Source organism: Phaenicophaeus curvirostris, chromosome 1 (genome assembly GCF_032191515.1).
Source record: "Phaenicophaeus curvirostris isolate KB17595 chromosome 1, BPBGC_Pcur_1.0, whole genome shotgun sequence".
NCBI lineage: Eukaryota > Metazoa > Chordata > Aves > Cuculiformes > Cuculidae > Phaenicophaeus > Phaenicophaeus curvirostris.
The window spans coordinates 60183806-60203324 of NC_091392.1; the positions used below are offsets into that span (position 1 = coordinate 60183806).

General features: G+C 37.4%; 1 protein-coding gene across 2 annotated transcripts in view; it reads left to right on the top strand.

Annotated features, from left to right (window-relative positions):
* The window catches only part of MYBPC1 (myosin binding protein C1), a 76894-nt gene that overhangs the window by 45625 nt on the left and 11750 nt on the right, over positions 1–19519 (top strand). For both annotated transcript variants that reach the window (XM_069859341.1, XM_069859351.1), the window contains 16 exons: positions 333–457; positions 1667–1772; positions 2078–2244; positions 3801–3963; positions 5193–5299; positions 6568–6701; positions 7770–7926; positions 8560–8664; positions 9196–9384; positions 10620–10754; positions 10827–10907; positions 14284–14352; positions 15426–15593; positions 16059–16147; positions 17522–17717; positions 18476–18615. In XM_069859341.1, coding sequence (XP_069715442.1) covers positions 333–457; positions 1667–1772; positions 2078–2244; positions 3801–3963; positions 5193–5299; positions 6568–6701; positions 7770–7926; positions 8560–8664; positions 9196–9384; positions 10620–10754; positions 10827–10907; positions 14284–14352; positions 15426–15593; positions 16059–16147; positions 17522–17717; positions 18476–18615 — 2131 coding nt within the window. The remainder of the gene's footprint in view (positions 1–332; positions 458–1666; positions 1773–2077; positions 2245–3800; positions 3964–5192; positions 5300–6567; positions 6702–7769; positions 7927–8559; positions 8665–9195; positions 9385–10619; positions 10755–10826; positions 10908–14283; positions 14353–15425; positions 15594–16058; positions 16148–17521; positions 17718–18475; positions 18616–19519) is intronic.

Genomic DNA, 19519 nt, shown 5'->3' on the forward strand with positions numbered 1-19519 from the left:
TTATTTTCATCTTTACTCTTCTAGAGTTTCAGACCCCAAGTTTATTTACCATCCTTCAAGGACTGCTTTTTTTTATGGGTTTTTTTTTTCATATCACTCAAGCCTAGGATTCTGGAACAAGCCAGAAGATGATGTTTCTTGTCCCCGTAAATAATAGCTCTTTTTGCTAAAAGTCTATGAATGTTCTGTTGAATCTCAGAAACTTCTTCCCAGGACTACTTTTCCAGTTCTAAGTAAACACCCAAACTTTCACCTCTAATAATCTTCTACATAAAACAAATGAGGTCCAATCGTTTTGCTAATGTATCTTTGCTGTATTTGTGTTCAAACAGATACATTTTTGAGCACAAAGGTAACCAGCGAATTTTATTCATCAATAATTGCAACATGGCAGATGACGCTCGCTATTACGTAACAGCTGGTGATGAGAAATGCTCCACAGAATTGTTTGTGAGAGGTAACTCTGTCAGCTTGCTTCTGTTTCACCTGCTTTAAATTGATGTATCTTTTGACTACAACAGAAACTAACAGGGAGGATATTGTTGAGCACATTTTTATATTTGATCCTGAGCAGGCCTCAGGATCGCTTTGCATTGCTGTGATCCCTGACCATCTTTTTTTCCCTCATCCTATATTTAGTAATTTAGCAAAAACACTGAAATAGTGATATGGTTGATTTCATCCTGTTCTATCTAGTAGGGCTGTGGCCTCCTTCATAGTTTTAAAGCCATTTGAAGGCTTATTTGTCATAGCATTTGCTTTCTCTAACACTACACTCGTGTACCTGATGACTCTGATAATCTTGGTCCAATGGACTTGTTTCGAGTACCGGCATTCTAGCAGTTAGTGTTCATTCCATCTGCACAGATCTAAGGGAAGATTCTATCAAAAGCTATGAATGGGTAGCTATTTCTTCACCCTCTTTGCTGCCACAGATAGGCTTACTAATAACATTCATGGCATCACCCACATATGTACAACAAAATGAACAGGAAAACAAAACTTACAGAGGTAAAAAAAAATCGACAAATAATTCAAAAAGCTATTTTAGATAACGGACACCATTGCCCCTACAAGTATCATGGGATAACTGTTGTACAATCTCTTACTATTAAATAAACTTGAATTTTGACAGCAGGAATGGGTTAAACCAATAAAGGCACTGTGTTATGTCATGAAGTCATTTTATTGTGTATAAGGGGCTATAGGACCTAGTGAAACCACAGCTTTATGAGAGGGGCCTATGGGAGGCAAGAGGGGCATATCAGCTTCTCATGTCAACCTGCCTGGACAAACTGCAAATAAAAAGGGATGCAAGGCAGTTATTAATCTGAATAAATTATATTATTTTACTTATCACACTGCCTACCAGCATCTTAATGAGCAATTGCTCTTCTGATTTAAGGCAGAAAAAAGCTGAACTGAGACTGATGTTTAAGAGACATGTAGATGTGGCACTTAGGGACATGGTTTAGTGATGGACTTGGCATTGTTAGATTTATGGTTAGACCCAATGATCTTAAAAGTCTTTTCCAACCTAAATGATTCTATGATTTTATGATATTAGAATTCTAAAGTAGTATCATCTTCTATACATGATTTTGAAAACTTCTTTCACGTAGCTTTCTCTCTCAGATTGTAAATGTGCTATTTGCTCTTTTCAAAGATCCTCCAATTTTGGTGACAAAAGGCCTGGAGGATACTAGTACCTATGTTGGTGAACGAGTAGAACTGAGCTGTGAAGTGTCTGAGGATGATGCAAATGTGAAATGGTAAGCCACATTTTGAACAGATACTTTTTTCCTTGAGAAAAAAACCCAAGAATGTTTAAATTGTAGGAAAAAATGCAGACAGCTTTCTATACCAGTAAACCCAAAAATTGTTAAAAAAATACCAAGAAAACATTATTCAAAAATATAGCAATAGCCAAAATATCCTTACACATTCATGGATGAGTTTGTTTAACCTTTCCTTAGGCCGTAAGCCTTATAAAGTCTTCTCTGGATGTTTCCATCTATGAAAGTCTTATTTGTACAGGACTTCTATTGGGAAAATATCATTCTTTGTTTTCTGCTAGGTTTAAGAATGGTGTAGAACTTACCAATGAACCTAAATCTCGGTATCGAATCAAGGTTGAGGGTAAAAAGCACACTTTGATCATAGAGGAAGCTGCAAAAAATGACAATGCAACTTACTCAGTAATGACAACTGGAGGCCAATCAGAAGCTAAACTTTCAGTTGATTGTAAGTATAATATATCTTCTCTTGAGTTTGTATGTCACAGTTTACTAGTTTACAGATGTAAGTAATTTGGTTGCCTTTTCCTGGATCTTCAATGGAAGATTTATCTTCCACAACAATTTCTTTGCTGCAGATCTCCAGAACAATGACTTCCCTTTAGACACTGTTTGTAGTAACAGGCAATGAAACAGTCCCACCTGAAAACTTTCTCTTACTCTGTTAAGATGGAAAACAAAGCTTTCCACCCAAAGATATAATAGCTCAACAAAGCAAAATTTTCAAGGGAAGAATCTGCTTCTCTTTTATCCTTTCAGGATTTCACGGGAAAGGTAAACAAAGGCTTTTTAACCAAATCAGAAAAAAATATGTTGGAAAAAAAAAAGTAGTTCTGTGATGAGGCATACTGTTAACAGGCATCATGGTCACAGGACCTGAACTCATAGCACAAACAAATGACTATGTAGCTCCCTCAGTATTGTTTATGAAATGTCTCTTTAAAACATCTGTGGGTTTTAGCAAAATGTATGCATCATGCTCTAAAGTTATCATACATTACACACAAACATACACTGTTTTGTAATATTTACACAGGTTTTGACTATTTCATACAAATTTGTGTCTTAACAATCAATTCATGCTGTTCTATTATCAAGCTGGAAATTATCCTCCATGGCTATTGAGCTCTTACATCTTTCTTTTCATGCAACAACTTGTTAGGATTTTCCAACTGGTCTTCTTTAAAACACTGCCTTTCCAAACACTCTTTGTTTCCTATGCCAGTTTACAGTCATAGATATTTACTGCATTCAGTTGGTACTGTATGTTGAGTCTGGACTCTGGTCTACAGCATCTAATCTTCCAGATAGTGGAACTGAGGGAGCAGTTCTCAGACTCAAGTTTTACAAGTTAGTAATGTCTGTGGGTATTCATAGTGTGAGTTTGGGCAATTTAGCAAACGAGAGAACACGCTGTGTATGAAATTGGGCTTCCTGGACAGTCAGATTTTGCCACCTGCCTGCCAAAACAGGTTGAGAACTATAGTCTGCACTTGTGAGGAAATACTTTTGTAAGCCTCCAATTTATCTTGGATGAGCTGGGAGAGCTATGAAAGCAGTTAAATCGCTGTTAGATCACAGGCAAGGTGGGTTGTAATCCTTTCTAGCACATAGATCTGGGGACGCAGGTCTTTCATTTCTTGAAAGTTTCTTGCTGGACTCTTGGGGATAGAAACATCCTACCTCTAGAACCTAAACACCATAAAGGGGACAGCATTCAAATTATGCTCCTGGGCTTAGTTCTTCTATTGGAAATATACATGTAGTTCCCTAAGTCAGGGCATGGGGATTTTGGATGACCCTTTCTAAGGCATTAGACTACTTGAAGAGGTTAATTTATGCAGCTTACATGTATATGTTACTGGTATTTTGACTTAAGAACATTACTATTGGAGGCATTTTAATGATTTGAAGACTACTGTGATTGCTAGCAGCAGCTCCATTACAGAATCAAGAGCTATTGTTTGATATTAGCCTTAATATCTCTGCTTCTGTTTTCCTAAGTGAGACCACTGAAGATATCACTTGCACTAGAAGACCAGACTGTGAGGCTTGGACAGGAAATTCACCTCAAGTGTGAAATATCTGAAAATGTGGAAGGGAAATGGTACAAAAACGGGCAGTTGATTGAAGCTAGTGACCGTGTAAAGCTTTATCACAAAGGAAGGTAAGCCTGTTCTGTACTGAATTGACTTTTGATGGAATAACAGTGTAGACATGTACCAATATGTAGGTTACATCACTAAAAATGATCTGGTTATAAAGCCTAACATCTCTCCTTCAAACATGTTTATTTTTATCATCATAAAAGCCATGTCTCCTTGTCCCCTTTCATCTTGTTTCTTCTGGCTGCGGAGGACAACAACCAAACCCTTGATCCATCCAAGTTCAAGCTATTAATTTTTCTTGACATTGTTGCTGTTAGTACAGGATGCTAAGTAGTAAAGTAAAATAATTGTTAGGTATTATTACAAATATATAGCATTTAAATGTCTGTTTTTCTGATAGCTTCTGTTTGTGTCAATTCAGAGCATGTAACTCTGCTGATGCAAAGTATATGGAGATATCAAGACCCTTTGAATTTATAATCTGTCATTTTTCATGGAAAGATTGTCATTTAAAAAAAAAAAACAAAACCCCGTCCTACCTTTAACTACCACCCCCTTCACTTCAGCTCAGCAGACCATTCATACAGCTGGGAACTGCAGTTGTGAAGATGTTCCTAAATGGGTTGTGAAATGTTTGTGTTGACTCCATAATGCTTGCTAAGTCCCAGTAAGGGACAAGTGCTAGCTGTGCGATGACCCCTTGGACTGGCATAAGGTGAATGAGGTCCCCACAACCCATGTAAAGCCCATAGTGTGAGGTGAGGGAAAGAGAAGCACGAAGGCCATAGAGGTGAATCCTACCTGGAACAAAGTGCTGGAAGATGTAGTTGGGTAGTAAGAGTAGCATATGCTTTGTTCTCCAATTTCTTTATTGGAAAGAAACAAATAGCATGTTGGATCCTGTCACAGAGATGGCCTAACAGAAGTCAGAGTGTTCCCACAATGGAATTACCTGAAGATTTCTTCTTGAGCAACCAAATTACAACCTAATGGCAGCAGCATAGAATTCTTGTATCAAAGAGATAACACTCCTTAATTTTTTTACTTATGTGTTCAAACAAAAATATTACAACTGGTTACATTAATTGATGATTCTCTCAATAATATTTTGTACAAATCACACAGTATTTAATCAGCTAAATTACCACTAAGCAGCCAGCAAAGGATTTTTAGGCAGTAATTTTACACACTTGCACAGATCTCCCTAACTTTTCACAGATTTTTTCTTATAGCCTCAAGCAGTCCTCAAAAATAATTTACATTGATTTCTTTTTCAATATTTCTACAGAATCCACAGATTTGTTATAGCGAGCGCTGCTGTTGATGATGAGGGTGAATATATGTTTGTACCAGATGCTTACAATATTAATATTCCATGCAAAGTACATGTTGTGGGTAAGTATATGGCACAATGACTCATATATAACATCTCTTTCTCTGACCCTTGGAAATTAAAAGCAGTGTGAAATGTCCTTGATTATAATCAGTTTGTTTCCTTGGAGAAGGCATTTACCAGAGAAAACAGACCTGCTGCTTTGGTGAAGTGCAAATGTGTTAGAGAGCACTTTGCCTGTGTTCAGGATCTGCTCATAGTTTACAAGCCTGGCGGAGCTCTCAGGGAAGACTTCTTGATGTTGAATTCCTAAACCTAAATCACTATTAAAAGTTTGTGTAAAACACCTGTTGCTATCCTCTTTTCAGATGTAGAGTGTTGTCATCTTTGAAGAATCAGTCTGCTGACATTGAAAAATGTGACTCAGTTTGGTAAAAGATTAGACACATATTTACCTAGTCCCTAAATAAGTTAAATGATATCTAGAGAGCAAAATGTTTCTTGCCAGCCTTTATTCACTCAGTGAAAAAAGGCAGCTTTTTAAGATCCTTGTCTTTCAAACAAATAAAAATAAAAAACAAGGCATTGACTTTTCCCACAACAGTACCTCAGTGGCATTTAACTGCAACCAGCAACTGTGAAGTCAAAAGGAGAGCAATACAAATGACCAAGTTTTAGTGAATATGTTCTGCAATTGAAGCTGAAAGAAGTGGGGTATCAGTATTAGAAAAATATGTCAAGGTTAAGGAGAATGAAGAGAGAAGGGGTACAAGAGGGGTATGGCCACCAATATAACTTCCAATACATTAAGAAGTGTTGTAAAAGGATGTTCATCAATTGTCCTCCATACACACAGGGTACAACAAAATAGATAATTTCATTTTCAGGAAAAGGATTTGGGTTAGGAAAACTTTTAAACTGTAAGAAGAGTGATGTCTGAAGCATGGTAAAAGATGTTGTACAAAGCCTGCAATGGAAATTCTCAAGAGCCACCTCGAGGAAATCTGTCTCAGAATATACAGTATATATATTATATATAAATATACATATGTATATATAAAAATATACATAATTATGCATCAGGAAGATAGATTTTTTTAATGGTGTTATTCTAACATTTCCATGGTATCATATTTTTCATCAGCCAACTATTTTCTTAGAATGACATTTCCTTCAACAACTTTCTTCCTAACAAAAAATCAGTTGACTAAAAATACCAGGAAAATATAAAACATAAAGCATGTTTATTCATGTTGCAGACCTGTGCCAGGTCACTGATCTCTCAGAGTGGAAGTCACATGGCAAATTTGAATAATCTCTCCTTTTTCAGATCCTCCAAAACTCCACCTAGATGGTCTTGGGGAAGGTAACACTGTGACAGTAGTGGCAGGAAGCAAACTACGGCTTGAGATACCCATCACTGGTGAGCCAACTCCAAAAGTCATGTGGAGTAAAGGGGACAAGGTACATCATCATTATACATGTTTTTTTAGCTTAATAAGGGGACTTTTCCTTCAAAATAACCTTAAGCCTTATGAAGACATTGATTTTAGTGGTAGAAAATAAGGAGGGGATACATTTTATCTGAAAACCTCTCCTTGCTCAAAAATGAAAGGTAAAATGGATAAATATTAATGAGTATCTTTTGGACCTTTTTTGAGGAAAGACTGAAATTAATGAAGGAAAAAATATAGTTTTGCTATAAATAAACTGTAAAGGAGATGGGCATATGAGCTGCTGAAGAAAATTAATAAAAATCTACGAAATGGCTACTTCTTCTGCACATACTGCCCAGAATGGCTGCCAGGTTTTGCAAAGAAGTCATGGTATGGACTAGATCTAAGAAATGAATGATGAATTCTGATGGAATGTCAACTCTTGAGTGAAACAATAAGTTGGGCAAATGGTGACTTGCATCTGGTGTCCTAATGCGAAACATTGCAAAGTTCAATCCCTGGCTGTGTAATACTGAAAAGCCAATGTTCACATTTAAATGTTCATGCTGGTGTGTGGAAGCTGGCACAGGTTATTATTACTGGACTTATCAGACCCATCTGGTCAAATCCCTGACTAGTCTTTTGAAAATCTTAATTGTAGTATCGCTACTGTGGACTTGTCCAAATGGGGAATTATTCTAGGAGAGCTCTTACAATAAAATATATACTACCATTTAAAACATGAGGACAAAATACAGACCATTACAATCTCTCTGACATTTAAACTGAACAAACTTCATCTCAATCTGACTTTTGTGAGAATCTGCTACTGTCTTTCCATCAAATTAACGACAGGTGCTGTTGACAAAAGCATATTCTTTCTCACGGGATAAGGGAGCCTACTTCCTCTTACTTTGCAATGCAATGGCAGAACTGAGTACTAAATGGTTACTATATCTTAAAGTTATTTATTTGCCCCTCAGTTATTTTGTCATTTTTGTGATCATTAAGTGACTGAAATACTGAGGTTTAGTGTGTTTTTTTGATTCTTAAATCCAGAAAATATGACTTTTCCCTCACTTACTTTGATTCCTAGTGGATCACAGACAGTGGGAGGATACGGGCAGAAACATACCCAGACAGCAGCTGTCTGGTCATTGATGCAGCTGAGAGGGAAGATTCAGGTCCTTTCAGAATATCATTAAAGAATGAGGCTGGAGAAGACACAGCTGTAATCAACATTAAAGTGGTTGGTAAGTCATTTAGAACAGTGCATATGAGCCGTGTCTTTTATCACAGCTACTTTCAATAAATGCTCCCTGAGGGGCCCCTACTTTTCTGCACCACCACAAGAGACAAATTTTTATTCCTCTACCTGAAGGGTCTCTTCTGTAGACGCCATCCTGCCTAGCTACCAAATTGTTGTTCTCAGAAAACTTCCATTTTCCCATTTGCCTACATTTTCAGATGTGGAATTGAAGTGCAAGGACACTAAGTCCCACTGTTACTGAATGACACAGGAGCTGAGTGTTAATTATCACCGTACTGCTACCTCACACTGCAGGGGCCAAACTTGCGCAGTTGCCTCAGACTGCCCTTAACACTCTCTGTTCTCATTGTCCATGTGTCTCACCACATGCTCTTCAGTGCCTCTTAAGTGTCTTGACTGTGCTGAAGAGCTTGAGATTTATCTTTTCCTAACCACCTGCCAGCATCCACAAAGAATTTGTTTCTCTCTCTCTAGTTGTTACATACTCCTGCTGGACTTCAAAAACTATTCAGATTTGTTTCTTATTTGACATTTTTTATTTCAAGCTAGTCCGAAAGAAAAAGGTTGGTTTGTTGTTTGTGGTTTTTTTTAATAATATATACTTTGTTTACAACAGATGTCCCTGATCCTCCTCAGGCACCAAATGTGACTGAGGTGGGTGAAGACTGGTGTGTTATGACCTGGGAACCTCCAGCAAATGATGGTGGATCACCCATCTTAGGTACATACTTTTTTTGTGATGATGCTCTAATACAGAAAAAAGAACCCCCAAATTATGGACGCCATAGGATCAGAGTTTAGCTCAGGCCCTGGACAGTTGCAACCAATCCCCTTACTTGAAAGACAACCTCTCATAATACAAACTTCAAACAGTTAGCCTATTTGAATGTTAGCAGGAATTTCCGGAACAATTTACTGAGTAAATTAGAATACCTTCTAATATATTGAACCAAGAGAAAAGTCAGAAGGGCCCAGAGACCAGCAGAATCAAGCTCTTCTCACTCTGAACTAAATACAGCTGTGTTGCAAGTGAAGTCTGAAAAAATCTTGTACTTGACCATGAAAGTCAGACAGGTGATTATCAGATAGCTTGCAATCAGAAAAATTTTACAGTAACCCCTAAACCACTCTGAGGCTAGAAAGGGATATTTAGGCGTATTCGTGAAAAATGCCATTAGGTAGTAGAAAAACACTTGTCACTAGCAAACTTCATGCCACCACTTGCTGTAATAAAATTTTGTTTGGTCAATAGGATACTTCATTGAAAGGAAAAAGAAGCAAAGCTCCAGGTGGATGAGGTTGAATTTTGAACTGTGTAAAGAAACAACTTTTGAGCCAAAGAAGATGATTGAAGGTGTTGCTTATGAGGTCCGTGTATTTGCTGTTAATGCCATAGGCATTTCCAAACCAAGTATGCCTTCGAAGTCCTTTGTTCCTTTAGGTAAGTAATCAATAGCAGAGAAATAAATATGCTTTCAGAAAATTATCAGTAATACATTATTACAGTCAACTAATTATGTAACTGTAGTGATTGTTGCACTTGTATTGCTCAGTACTTGTCTTTATTAGGTGCTGCATAAACTGTATGTCAATCCCTGGAGGATTTATAGTCCTTTATAAATGATAAACAAGGATGTCTAGTAGAAAAATTGCGCACTACAATAAAACAGTGAAATAGATGAGCCTGATATGTCAATACTACAGTCAATATATTTTAAGGACCAGAACTAATAGCTCCACATATTTGTGTATCATAGGTACCTCCTGAGTCAATCGAGTCAAAATATTGCTAGTCAAACTGACAATCTAAAGAATCAATAAAGATTATTCACGTATAACCCAAGTATTTCCATTTTAAAAACCCCACATGTATACAATCTACCATAAAGGTAGAAATATATGGAAAAAAATTACTTTGCCCAATATTGCAATAAATCCTATGATAAGATACATTCGAGTAGACCGTAATTTCACACTATACTTCATGAATCCCCATTCGCTGAAGCAGGGGCTTCACATATTGAATCACACATTTTCAATATCCTTTTGCAGACAATCCAGATTAGACCAGGTCGTATTTTATACTATTCTATACTTCATCTTATTGCTTTATATTAATGAAACAGCTAGAAGGCCTTGTCATTCACCTAGTGACAGACTAATTTGATGGCCTTTATATATAAAGAAACAGATTTTGAAATGATTCTGACAACCATAAGTCCCCATAAAATAAAGGTGTCTTGTTCTATAAATCAACAAAATTTCCCACCTTGCTCAGTAGCACCCTCACAATGCAGAGGAGGAGGAGGAAGGCGGCTGTTATTCCTACAGCATGTTCTTCTCTTGCCAGAAAATACCTGCTGTTGTAGAATATAATACTTACAACTTCTCTGCTCTACCTTCCTCTGCGCTTTGTCCTTCTCACTCCTCAGCAAGAACTTAACTCTGGGTTAGGCTGTGAGCAGTCATGAGATGAGATACCTGCTTCTCCTAGATACCTGCTTCTCCTAGTTTGGTCCTCATTGGAAGAGATGTGCCAGGAATGACTGGAAACGCCTGGTAGGCAGGATTTAGCCTGTCACCTATGTTGCCAAATTAGAGGAACATCCACCATAAATTTAAACTTTTAATTGCAATATAGTTTTCTGTCTTCTCTCTGCTGACTGCTTTCTTCAGCTGTTACCAGTCCACCAACTCTCCTGGCAGTGGATGGAGTGACTGATACCTCAGTTACAATGAAATGGAGGCCACCAGACCACATCGGAGCAGCAGGACTAGACGGCTATGTTATAGAGTACTGCTTTGAAGGAAGTAAGTGACAACAACTGTGGTTTGTTACTCATAGGGAAAGTAGTTGAGACTTTCTCCATTTTTTCTCTACAGGTATCAGGTCCTCTCCCTTTCAGGCAGAGACTAATCAGTCAGAAGACCTCAAGCAGCAGGGTTCTGTTCAGGCTTCCTTTGGTTTGTATTCCAGATCCCACACACTGACTGTAGTTCAACCCATCTCACATTTGATCTGAAATCCAAATCAAACATCTAATCTACTGTAGCATACCAAGTGCCGTGTTAATCTTTATCCTCTTTTTTTGAGCTATGTGAAGAGTCAATGCAGTAAAGAGTGGATGGATGAATGAATAGGAAATAATGAATGGCTGTAAGTGTTGTCCAAAATACGTGCAGGTTGGCTGGGTTTTAGGAATAGGAGGTCCTCAGTGTGGTAATCCCTACCTTGACACATTACTAATTGGTTACCTCAAGTGCTAATTCCCACTACTGAGGACAGACAGCCCCTCCAATAGCTGGCTGTAGAAGTTATCTTGGCATGCAAAGTTAATGTCTAGATATTCGATTTATCCAGCATTCCAGTGTAGTTAGATACAGGATCTTTAACTATCTCCATCTAAGACATAAATTTATACAGAAATGAAGGAGAAATATAAAGAACTAATAGATTGGATACATATATGGAAGTAAAATAACAAGGAATAGGGAAATATAATTTATATTTTACAACTAAGAGTTTCTGGTGATTAGGCAGCAGAAACTTAGTATTTTCCAGCATATTTTCTTCTGAACTGGCATCAATGAAGTCTATTTTCAAAAAGAAAAGTCCACCGACACTTTGGGTAAGTATCAAGTAGCCTGGAGTGGTATGTGCAATACCTGAGTCCTTGGGCAAATGTCAATCAATGGAACTCCAGGAATGTTGTGTATTTGGATGAACAGGACACAGTTATCTTCAACTCCACTAGCTCCTACTTTTAACTACACTGTAAATCCAGTGATGACTCAGACGCCGTTTTTCATAAAGGCATTTCTTTCAATGAAAGCTTTTCCTGAATGCAGTCCACAGCCTGAAGAAAATGTGGTAGAGGACAGAACTCGTCATTCACACTGTCACATTTCAGATTCAGACAATTCAAGGAAACAGTAGTTCACAAAAATGGTCAGATACCACAGGAGCAGTGTGTCCTCAGCTCTCACTCAGGAGAGTGGGAGAGGGAGTGAAGAAGAACCACTGGCTTTTCTCAGAAGCACTCATCATCTTGTAGTATTGAGTTGAATATCTGTAAGGAGCAGGAACAGACTGCAAGAACCTCAGAGGTCTGGAGAAGATTACCTGAAGGCAGACACAGCTGGAATGGTAGGAAGGGTTTTCCTTGTCTTTTTGGGAGGGAGCTGTGGGAACAGCTCAGAACAAGTAAGCATGCAGCCTTACATTAAGCAGCAGGATTCCTATAATATTTCCATTGCACAGACAAGATATATAGAAACATAAAGGGGCCTGTCAATGTGAGGGATTTAGTGTATGCTGCGTATTATGCTCTGTTTAGCATAGGGCATTTAGCATAAGGGGAAGGGCAGTAAAAAGCACTTTTAAAAGTGCTTGTTATATACTACTGTCATAAAGCATTTGACATTACAGTATGTGAACCCAAATTCAACAAGAGAGGATGACAAATACATGTATATAGATAACCTAATGCAAACTATGGTTTTCAGAGGAATATTTCAAATCTATCTTGTAAGGACTGTTAAATGGAACAAATTCTTTACTTTTTTTTTCAGATAGGTTTAAAGCATACGAAGATACAATAAAATGGCAGTCAAGCCTGTCATTTTATTCTTACTCACCTCAGTTAAAATACAATGGGTACAATGTATTTTACATAGCTTTCTGAGTGTTTATGTATATCTATATATACCTCCTATATATGCATATACATTTATATATACAATATTGACACTATTTATGTATATATGTTATGAAAATAGTTAGGAAGAAGCAAGCTTAAGAGAAAATACCAAGTTAACAAGATGTGTTATTGGAATATACATCCTTTTCTCTGTGTTCAGTCTTTATTTTCCTTTCTTGCAATATCTCTTTTCTCAGTCCTTACACTGCCTGTTCTGTCTCAAACTAATTTCTTCCATAATGTTTAATAACTCTTTTTAATTCCAAGGTACCTTTTATGACTGTTTATATCCATTTTGCTGTTCTATTCTTCTAGTTCTCTGTTTGTAAACTCATTTGTCTTTACCTTCTCCATTCCTTCATCATTATCAGTGAAGTACTTATAAGGAGGCTTTTTTTGAGTCCTCCTTATCATAGCAATCATTAGGAGAAATCACAAGCTGAAAATAAGAAGACTATATATATATATATGATTGTAATTTAGAAGAATGAGCATTGGTAACATGAGCATTGGTTTGGCTTCACAAAAATTGGTATTTCCATTTGGTTTAAACCTTGTAACTCGACCAACATGGTGGACTCTTGGAATTCCTTAACTATGCGAGCACCTTTGATAGCTTTCTGTGTGTATTACTGAACTGAAGTCTCATCATGAACATCTGGATCTAGCAGCGCATAGGTGTGAGTAATGTGAACATGGAACTCCCACGGCTAGTTTAAAACATCCAACCTGAACTTCTTGCTGTGGTCATGTGAAGTAAACTATATCTTGCTGACACTGGAGAAGTCAGTTCCTAGTAATGTATGTTGCCAACTGGTTCCTGTGTGGCATTCCAAGAGTAATCCAATGAGCTCGGCCCTAGTTTTCCCTAAGATGCTATGTTAATCTGCCTTTAAAGGGCCATCATACCTGCAGATGATCTGGTTTTCCATAGCTAGCAAACAGACTTCAGAGAGTCTTTGTTGGCTGAGATCTTTGCAGGGTACCCATCCAGGGCCAAGCACAGATTCTAAAATAGTATTTTTACTATACTCATAATAGCCAAGTCCAGGATTCCAGAAAATCCAGGGCAGTGATAGCTTTGTCCAGGAAAAAATGCATGAGTGATTACATCATACCTGTCATCACCCATGGTTTTGACCTTGTTTGATTTTCCTTCTGTGTTGCCTTGAGCTAAATGTATTCTCTTCTTCTGTTTCCCAAGTTTTTATCAGACTTCTGTTATTCTGTCTCTCTTAGTCAGGATTCTTCTCTGAATTTCTTCTCTCTTCCATGACGTGTTTTCTTCTCATCCTACACTTTCTCCCGTCAACACTTTCTTTCATCTCTCTCTTCCAAATGTTCATTTAACCTCTTTCATTCCATCTTTCCAGGCCTGTGATCAGGCCCAAAGAAACAACACCAACCTTATCTCCTCTTCTGCCTTTCTTCTTCAGCTTTCCTGTGAGCATCATGCATAACTGCTCTTTGACCTACGTTGCCTCTTCCCATCTCTTTCCTCCCTACAGTATCCCTAAATACAGGTCCCCTAAATCTTTAAAGCCCAGCATCTATCTTTGCATACTTACTAACAGGAATTGCTAACTACTGACAAAATGCTCCATCTTTGTGAAAGTGGGTGTCTCTGATTAATTTTAAAGATGGATTCTCACAAGGTATATCGACAGATCTGGCTGAGGAATTGGTGGAGCCACCTTTTAACCTGGAAGGTACAGTACTCAACAAAGGATATACATCTTCTTTAATGAAAGAAAAACTCTTTTCATATAAGTAAACTCCTGAGAGTGAATTAGGGGTAACAGCCTATAGAATTTGCTGTGGCACATGTATAAAGGGAGGGGGAGGTGCTCAGGAAATGGTCATTGATTGCAATCCTCTTCTGCTCGAAACCGAAAGAAGCAGCTTGGAGGAGAACATAACACCCAAGTGAGACATACAGTTATGAAAATTTACCACAGTATTGCACTCTAAGTCTGTAGGGCTCTCTAGGTCATAATAGTTCTCTTGTCTTCTGTGCCAACTTTACAATGCTGTCTTTATGTGATGTGCAAAGTATTGATACTGACTTGCTACTGCATATATCTGACTCAAAATATCAAGGTGTTAAAATAATCTGGTTTTGGAGGACAGGGTGGAATAAGAAAGTATCATTTGTAAATGAAGATTTTCTAAGAGACTGTACTGTTATGATCACTGTATGGATAATGTGACTGTCTAGATGTAGGATAAAAAAAATCTGAGAATGCTGTACTTAACGTGAATAATACTGACACAGTCTTCCTTTTTTAAAGGCACAAGGAGAGATGGAATTTCATTGCAATTTGTAAATATAATGTGTTTCTCTCAATCCCTGCGCTCTCAGTGGTACTTTCAAGGATGCTCAGCACTGGTTGAAATTAATTGTAAAACCTGTTTCTCTCCAAGGAAGCTGTTAAAACAATGATGAGTGATCTTGGAGATAAACTCCATGCCCCCTTGTTTTCTGTCAGTTGAATTTAAAAACTAATTAGAGTTCTCTGTGGTACAATTAAATGATAGACATATTCTAAAAACTTTTATTTCTCTAAATATAATATACCCTTTAAGGTTTGAAACATTATTCCAACATATTAAAATAAATCAATATTGTATTACAGCATAATTAGAAAAAACAAACTAGAAGTATTCATCAGAATATAATGAATCTATTTCTGTGATGTAATATTCCTCTTCCATGCAGTGGATATATTTATAATTCCCACTTTTTTCAATTGGTCCTCCCCTCCTCTTTTCCCAAAACTAGCTGACGAATGGATCGTGGCTAACCCGGAGCTGACAGACAAATTGAAGTTTACTATCAACGGCCTGCCGACTGGCTCAAAAATCCTTGTGAGAGTAAAAGCTGTGAATGCTGCTGGTGAAAGTGAGCCTAGGTACCACCCACAGCCTATTTTAGTCAAGGAAGTGATAGGTAAGACCCTTCTACCTACACTCGCCCACAAATACACTCTATTTCTATACTTAGTTCTGTTTTTTAAGGATCATACTTACTTCTTGTCGGAAACTGATGATACAGCCTTACAAAGCCATTGTGCAGTTGCTAGAAATTACAAAACCACCTTTAAAAATGCATAGTTCTTTATATTTAGTTTGTTTCAGTCTTTATTATACATATTTCCAAGGCTTTTTTTTTCTGCAGAATTTGATGTTGCTTTTTTTAAGTTGCACGAATTTCCTCACCTACTACCACAGCATTTGGTGTTGCAAAACGCAACAGTGTAACATTGTAAGACCAAGAAATTTAAGATACCTCACTGATTAGTCCCTTCTGGGAACTGCAGACCCCACAGTCTCCTATTTATACTGATGCCCACCAGTGCTGTCTCCAATTAGAAAAGAAGATAAAAGTCAAACAGTAGCTTTTGGCCTTTTACAGAACCTCCAAAGATTCGTCTACCAAGACACTTAAAACAAACCTATACTCGAAGAGTTGGAGAAACTGTAAATCTCGTTATTCCTTTCCAGGTAAGAACTAAAAACACTGATAGGAAAATACCCATTTTTTTTTATGCTGCTGCTTTTTTAACATATTTCTATGTAACTTTGGTAGGCCAATGAGTTAACTTAAGCAGATGTGGAAGCACACTGAAATAGGCACTTGAAATCTTTTGCTATAATGTCTCAAAGAAATGAGGTTAAGACAATTAATGGATTGGGTAACTATCTGTGACAGATAGATTTGTCATCTGTCATCCAAAGATCATGTATAAATCCTCACAGTAGACATTACATGTAAGATAATCATTAGCACAATGCAAATCCAATACTAGTGGCAGTAGTTACATGCAGTATCAAGGATGGGACCATAGCATTTAATCATTTTCTTGTCACAGTAGAGGGAACGGAGGGGAAGAGTGAGCAGAATTTGTCTCCTATAGAAACTGCAACTTTTAAATCCTTGAGATCACATCTATAATATGAATATTTCTAAGGAGACAGCACATTCTCCCTCAGCATTGTGTTAACCTTCATTCCCATACCTTTTACAACGGTGACTGTCTCTCTTCCTGCAGGGTCCTCAATCTTCTGAATACAAGAATTTTGGCAGAATTCATTCAATTTCATGTCTGCACACCTAAAGATACTGGGTGGGCATAATACAGCTTCTACAATGCTGTTAAAAGCCTAACTAAAGCTTGATCAGCAATACACTGCAGATACACTGGTCTTGAGAAATTAAAGGAATATTCTATGGTTATTCTTTAAGACAAGGCATTCAAAAAGGTGTGCGAACACTCTTTTCAGACAGCATCTGCAAATTGTTTGACCCTGGAAGACAAATCCCTTGGTAAAGCAGGTGGAATTCACTCTGAACCAAGTACCTAAATGTGGCTCTACTAGGCCCACAAAAATGGCACACAAATGATGTCAATCCAGCCCACCTAACAACTATTCCAACTGCCTTTGCAATGAAAGAGGACAATTTAGGATCCCTGGAGGTTTAGTCCACTACTTTCCTCTTTCACGGGCAGCATAGAGAATATCAGCACTTCCAGAGGGTAAAATATTTTGTTCTGTATTTTCTAGGTTTTTTTTCTCCTTTTCTTCTAGAAAACTGGAAATAGGTTGTCAAATTGAGCCAGAAAGTTAATTGTCTAATTTAGCCAGAATTTGCAAATATATTCAGTCCCTTGAAAAAAAATAAATATAAACCAATCTGCATTTTAGGTTAATATGACTGCATCTCTCTCAAATGCTGTATGATTTTAAAAAGAATTCTCAGTTTCATTCAGGATGGTTTTTATTTCTTGTTTGGGAAAAATGGGAAATAAACCCATTATCTCTCCCAGTCTTTCCTCTCCCAAAATCATATACAAATTGTTTCCTGGCTTCTTACAGGGAAGACCAAGGGCAAAAGTGTCATGGCAGAAAAATGGTTCTCCAATCGACAAGAACCAAATCAACATCCGCAACACTGAAAATGACACTATCATCTTCATCCGAAAGGCAGAAAGAGGCCACTCTGGAGAATATGACATGAAAGTGGAAGTAGAGAACTTGGTTGACAAAGCTACAATAGATATCCAGATTGTTGGTATGTTTTGAAAAACAGAAATAAATGCATGCCAAAGAAGCAGACTCCAGCCATTCCAAGGCTATAGGAAAATAGAGGAATCCCAAAGAGCATCTTTCCTGACATTGATAATTCTCCACATCCAATTTCTTGACTATAGATCTGTGGTCTCTAAATAAACCTACACAATGGAAGAGCCATGTCAGTCTCTTTCTTTCATTGTTAAACTTTTGATGTTCTTTTCTATCCAGAATGTAAGCTTTTCTCTGTTTAGTGGTATTCAAAGCCAGAAATGGACATAAGTTCATAATAATTTTATCAGAAGTGTAACACAGGAGATATTCTAAATGTTGAATGTACATGAAAGTAGGAAAGATGGACAAGAAAACACATCTCCTTTTCATCTTTACCAGTCTATTTCTCTACCTAGCAGGCAAATTTAGTAGCACAGCCACTATTATGAATGTCTGATGTTGTCCTTTAGGAACACATCTTCAACTGCATTTATCTTTTCCAAAATATCATGTCCTTATGCAATTAAAGAGCATGTGCATATTAGAAATCATACTCACAAAGTGCTCAAGCTACATTTTTCATTAATCTGACATCTTAAATTCAGAGTGTTTTAGTTTGTAACCTCAGGGATTTTTTTGGCATTGGCTTTGGCATGCGTGTGTTGTAAGAAAGAGAGAGAGAAATGAAACCAAGTAGATGAGTAGAGGAGAGAGATGTACAGAGAAAGCAAACAGTGGAAAATGACAACTATTTTCCTGTTACAGATCGCCCAGGCCCACCCGAGATTGTAACTATTGAGGATGTCTGGGGAGAGAATGTAAATTTGTCATGGAAGCCACCAAAAGATGATGGCAATGCTGCCATTACTGGATACACTATTCAAAAAGCAGATAAGAAGAGTATGGTAAGTAATAAGGAGATGTTTATGGGTGGAGGAGGTGCTAAGGGCCATGGTTTAGTGTTTGATAGGAACGGTTGGACTCGATGATCCAGTGGGTCTCTTCCAACCTGGTTATTCTATGATTCTATGATTAATTCTCCCTTTAAAAATAAAAAGGCTTACATACTTCAATTGATCAAGGCGGACAAAGTATTCATTAGTCAGTGTTCAGAAAATCTGCAAAGCACCTCTAAAAATTCTAAAAATCTCCTGTTCACCATATCTAAAGCCTAGAAATGGAAATTTTTTCATATTATGACAAAGAGGAGGACTTAGAAGGAAAGGACAGGTGCATTTGAGGGAAGTAAATTCTGCTTTTTTGCCTTTGTCTCAGTAGAGAAAAAAAAACCCCAAAATATATTAATTCTGAAGTCACTAGATTGCTACTAGAATAAAAACGCAGCACTGCTGTTTTCAAAGCAGTGAATGTCACACTGTACATGTCACTGCCACTCCTTAGAACCCATGACAGAATGGTACATATGTAATGAATGCATAAACTGCTTTGAGATTTACAGATGAAAAATGCAATAAAGGGATGTTTGTTATTTTCATTAGACTAACATGAATTTTACACTTCCTTGAAAGACAGTAGCTGAATTCATTCTTACATTGAACAGTTACTACGAATTTAAACACTGGAAATATAGGCAATATTTTGAGAGCTGCCCTACCTAAGGGAATCTTTTTGCTGCCCCATCTTACACCTCCCCCTTTAATATGTTGATCTGCTTCATGGTCTGATCAATTCATTCTTCCTGTGCTATTATTTGTCTTCCCATCCTTCATTTTTTCTTTCTCTTCAGATTGTAAGAAGAGATAGTCTAAATACAGTGACCAGAACAATGATGTCCCCTGCCTCTAAATT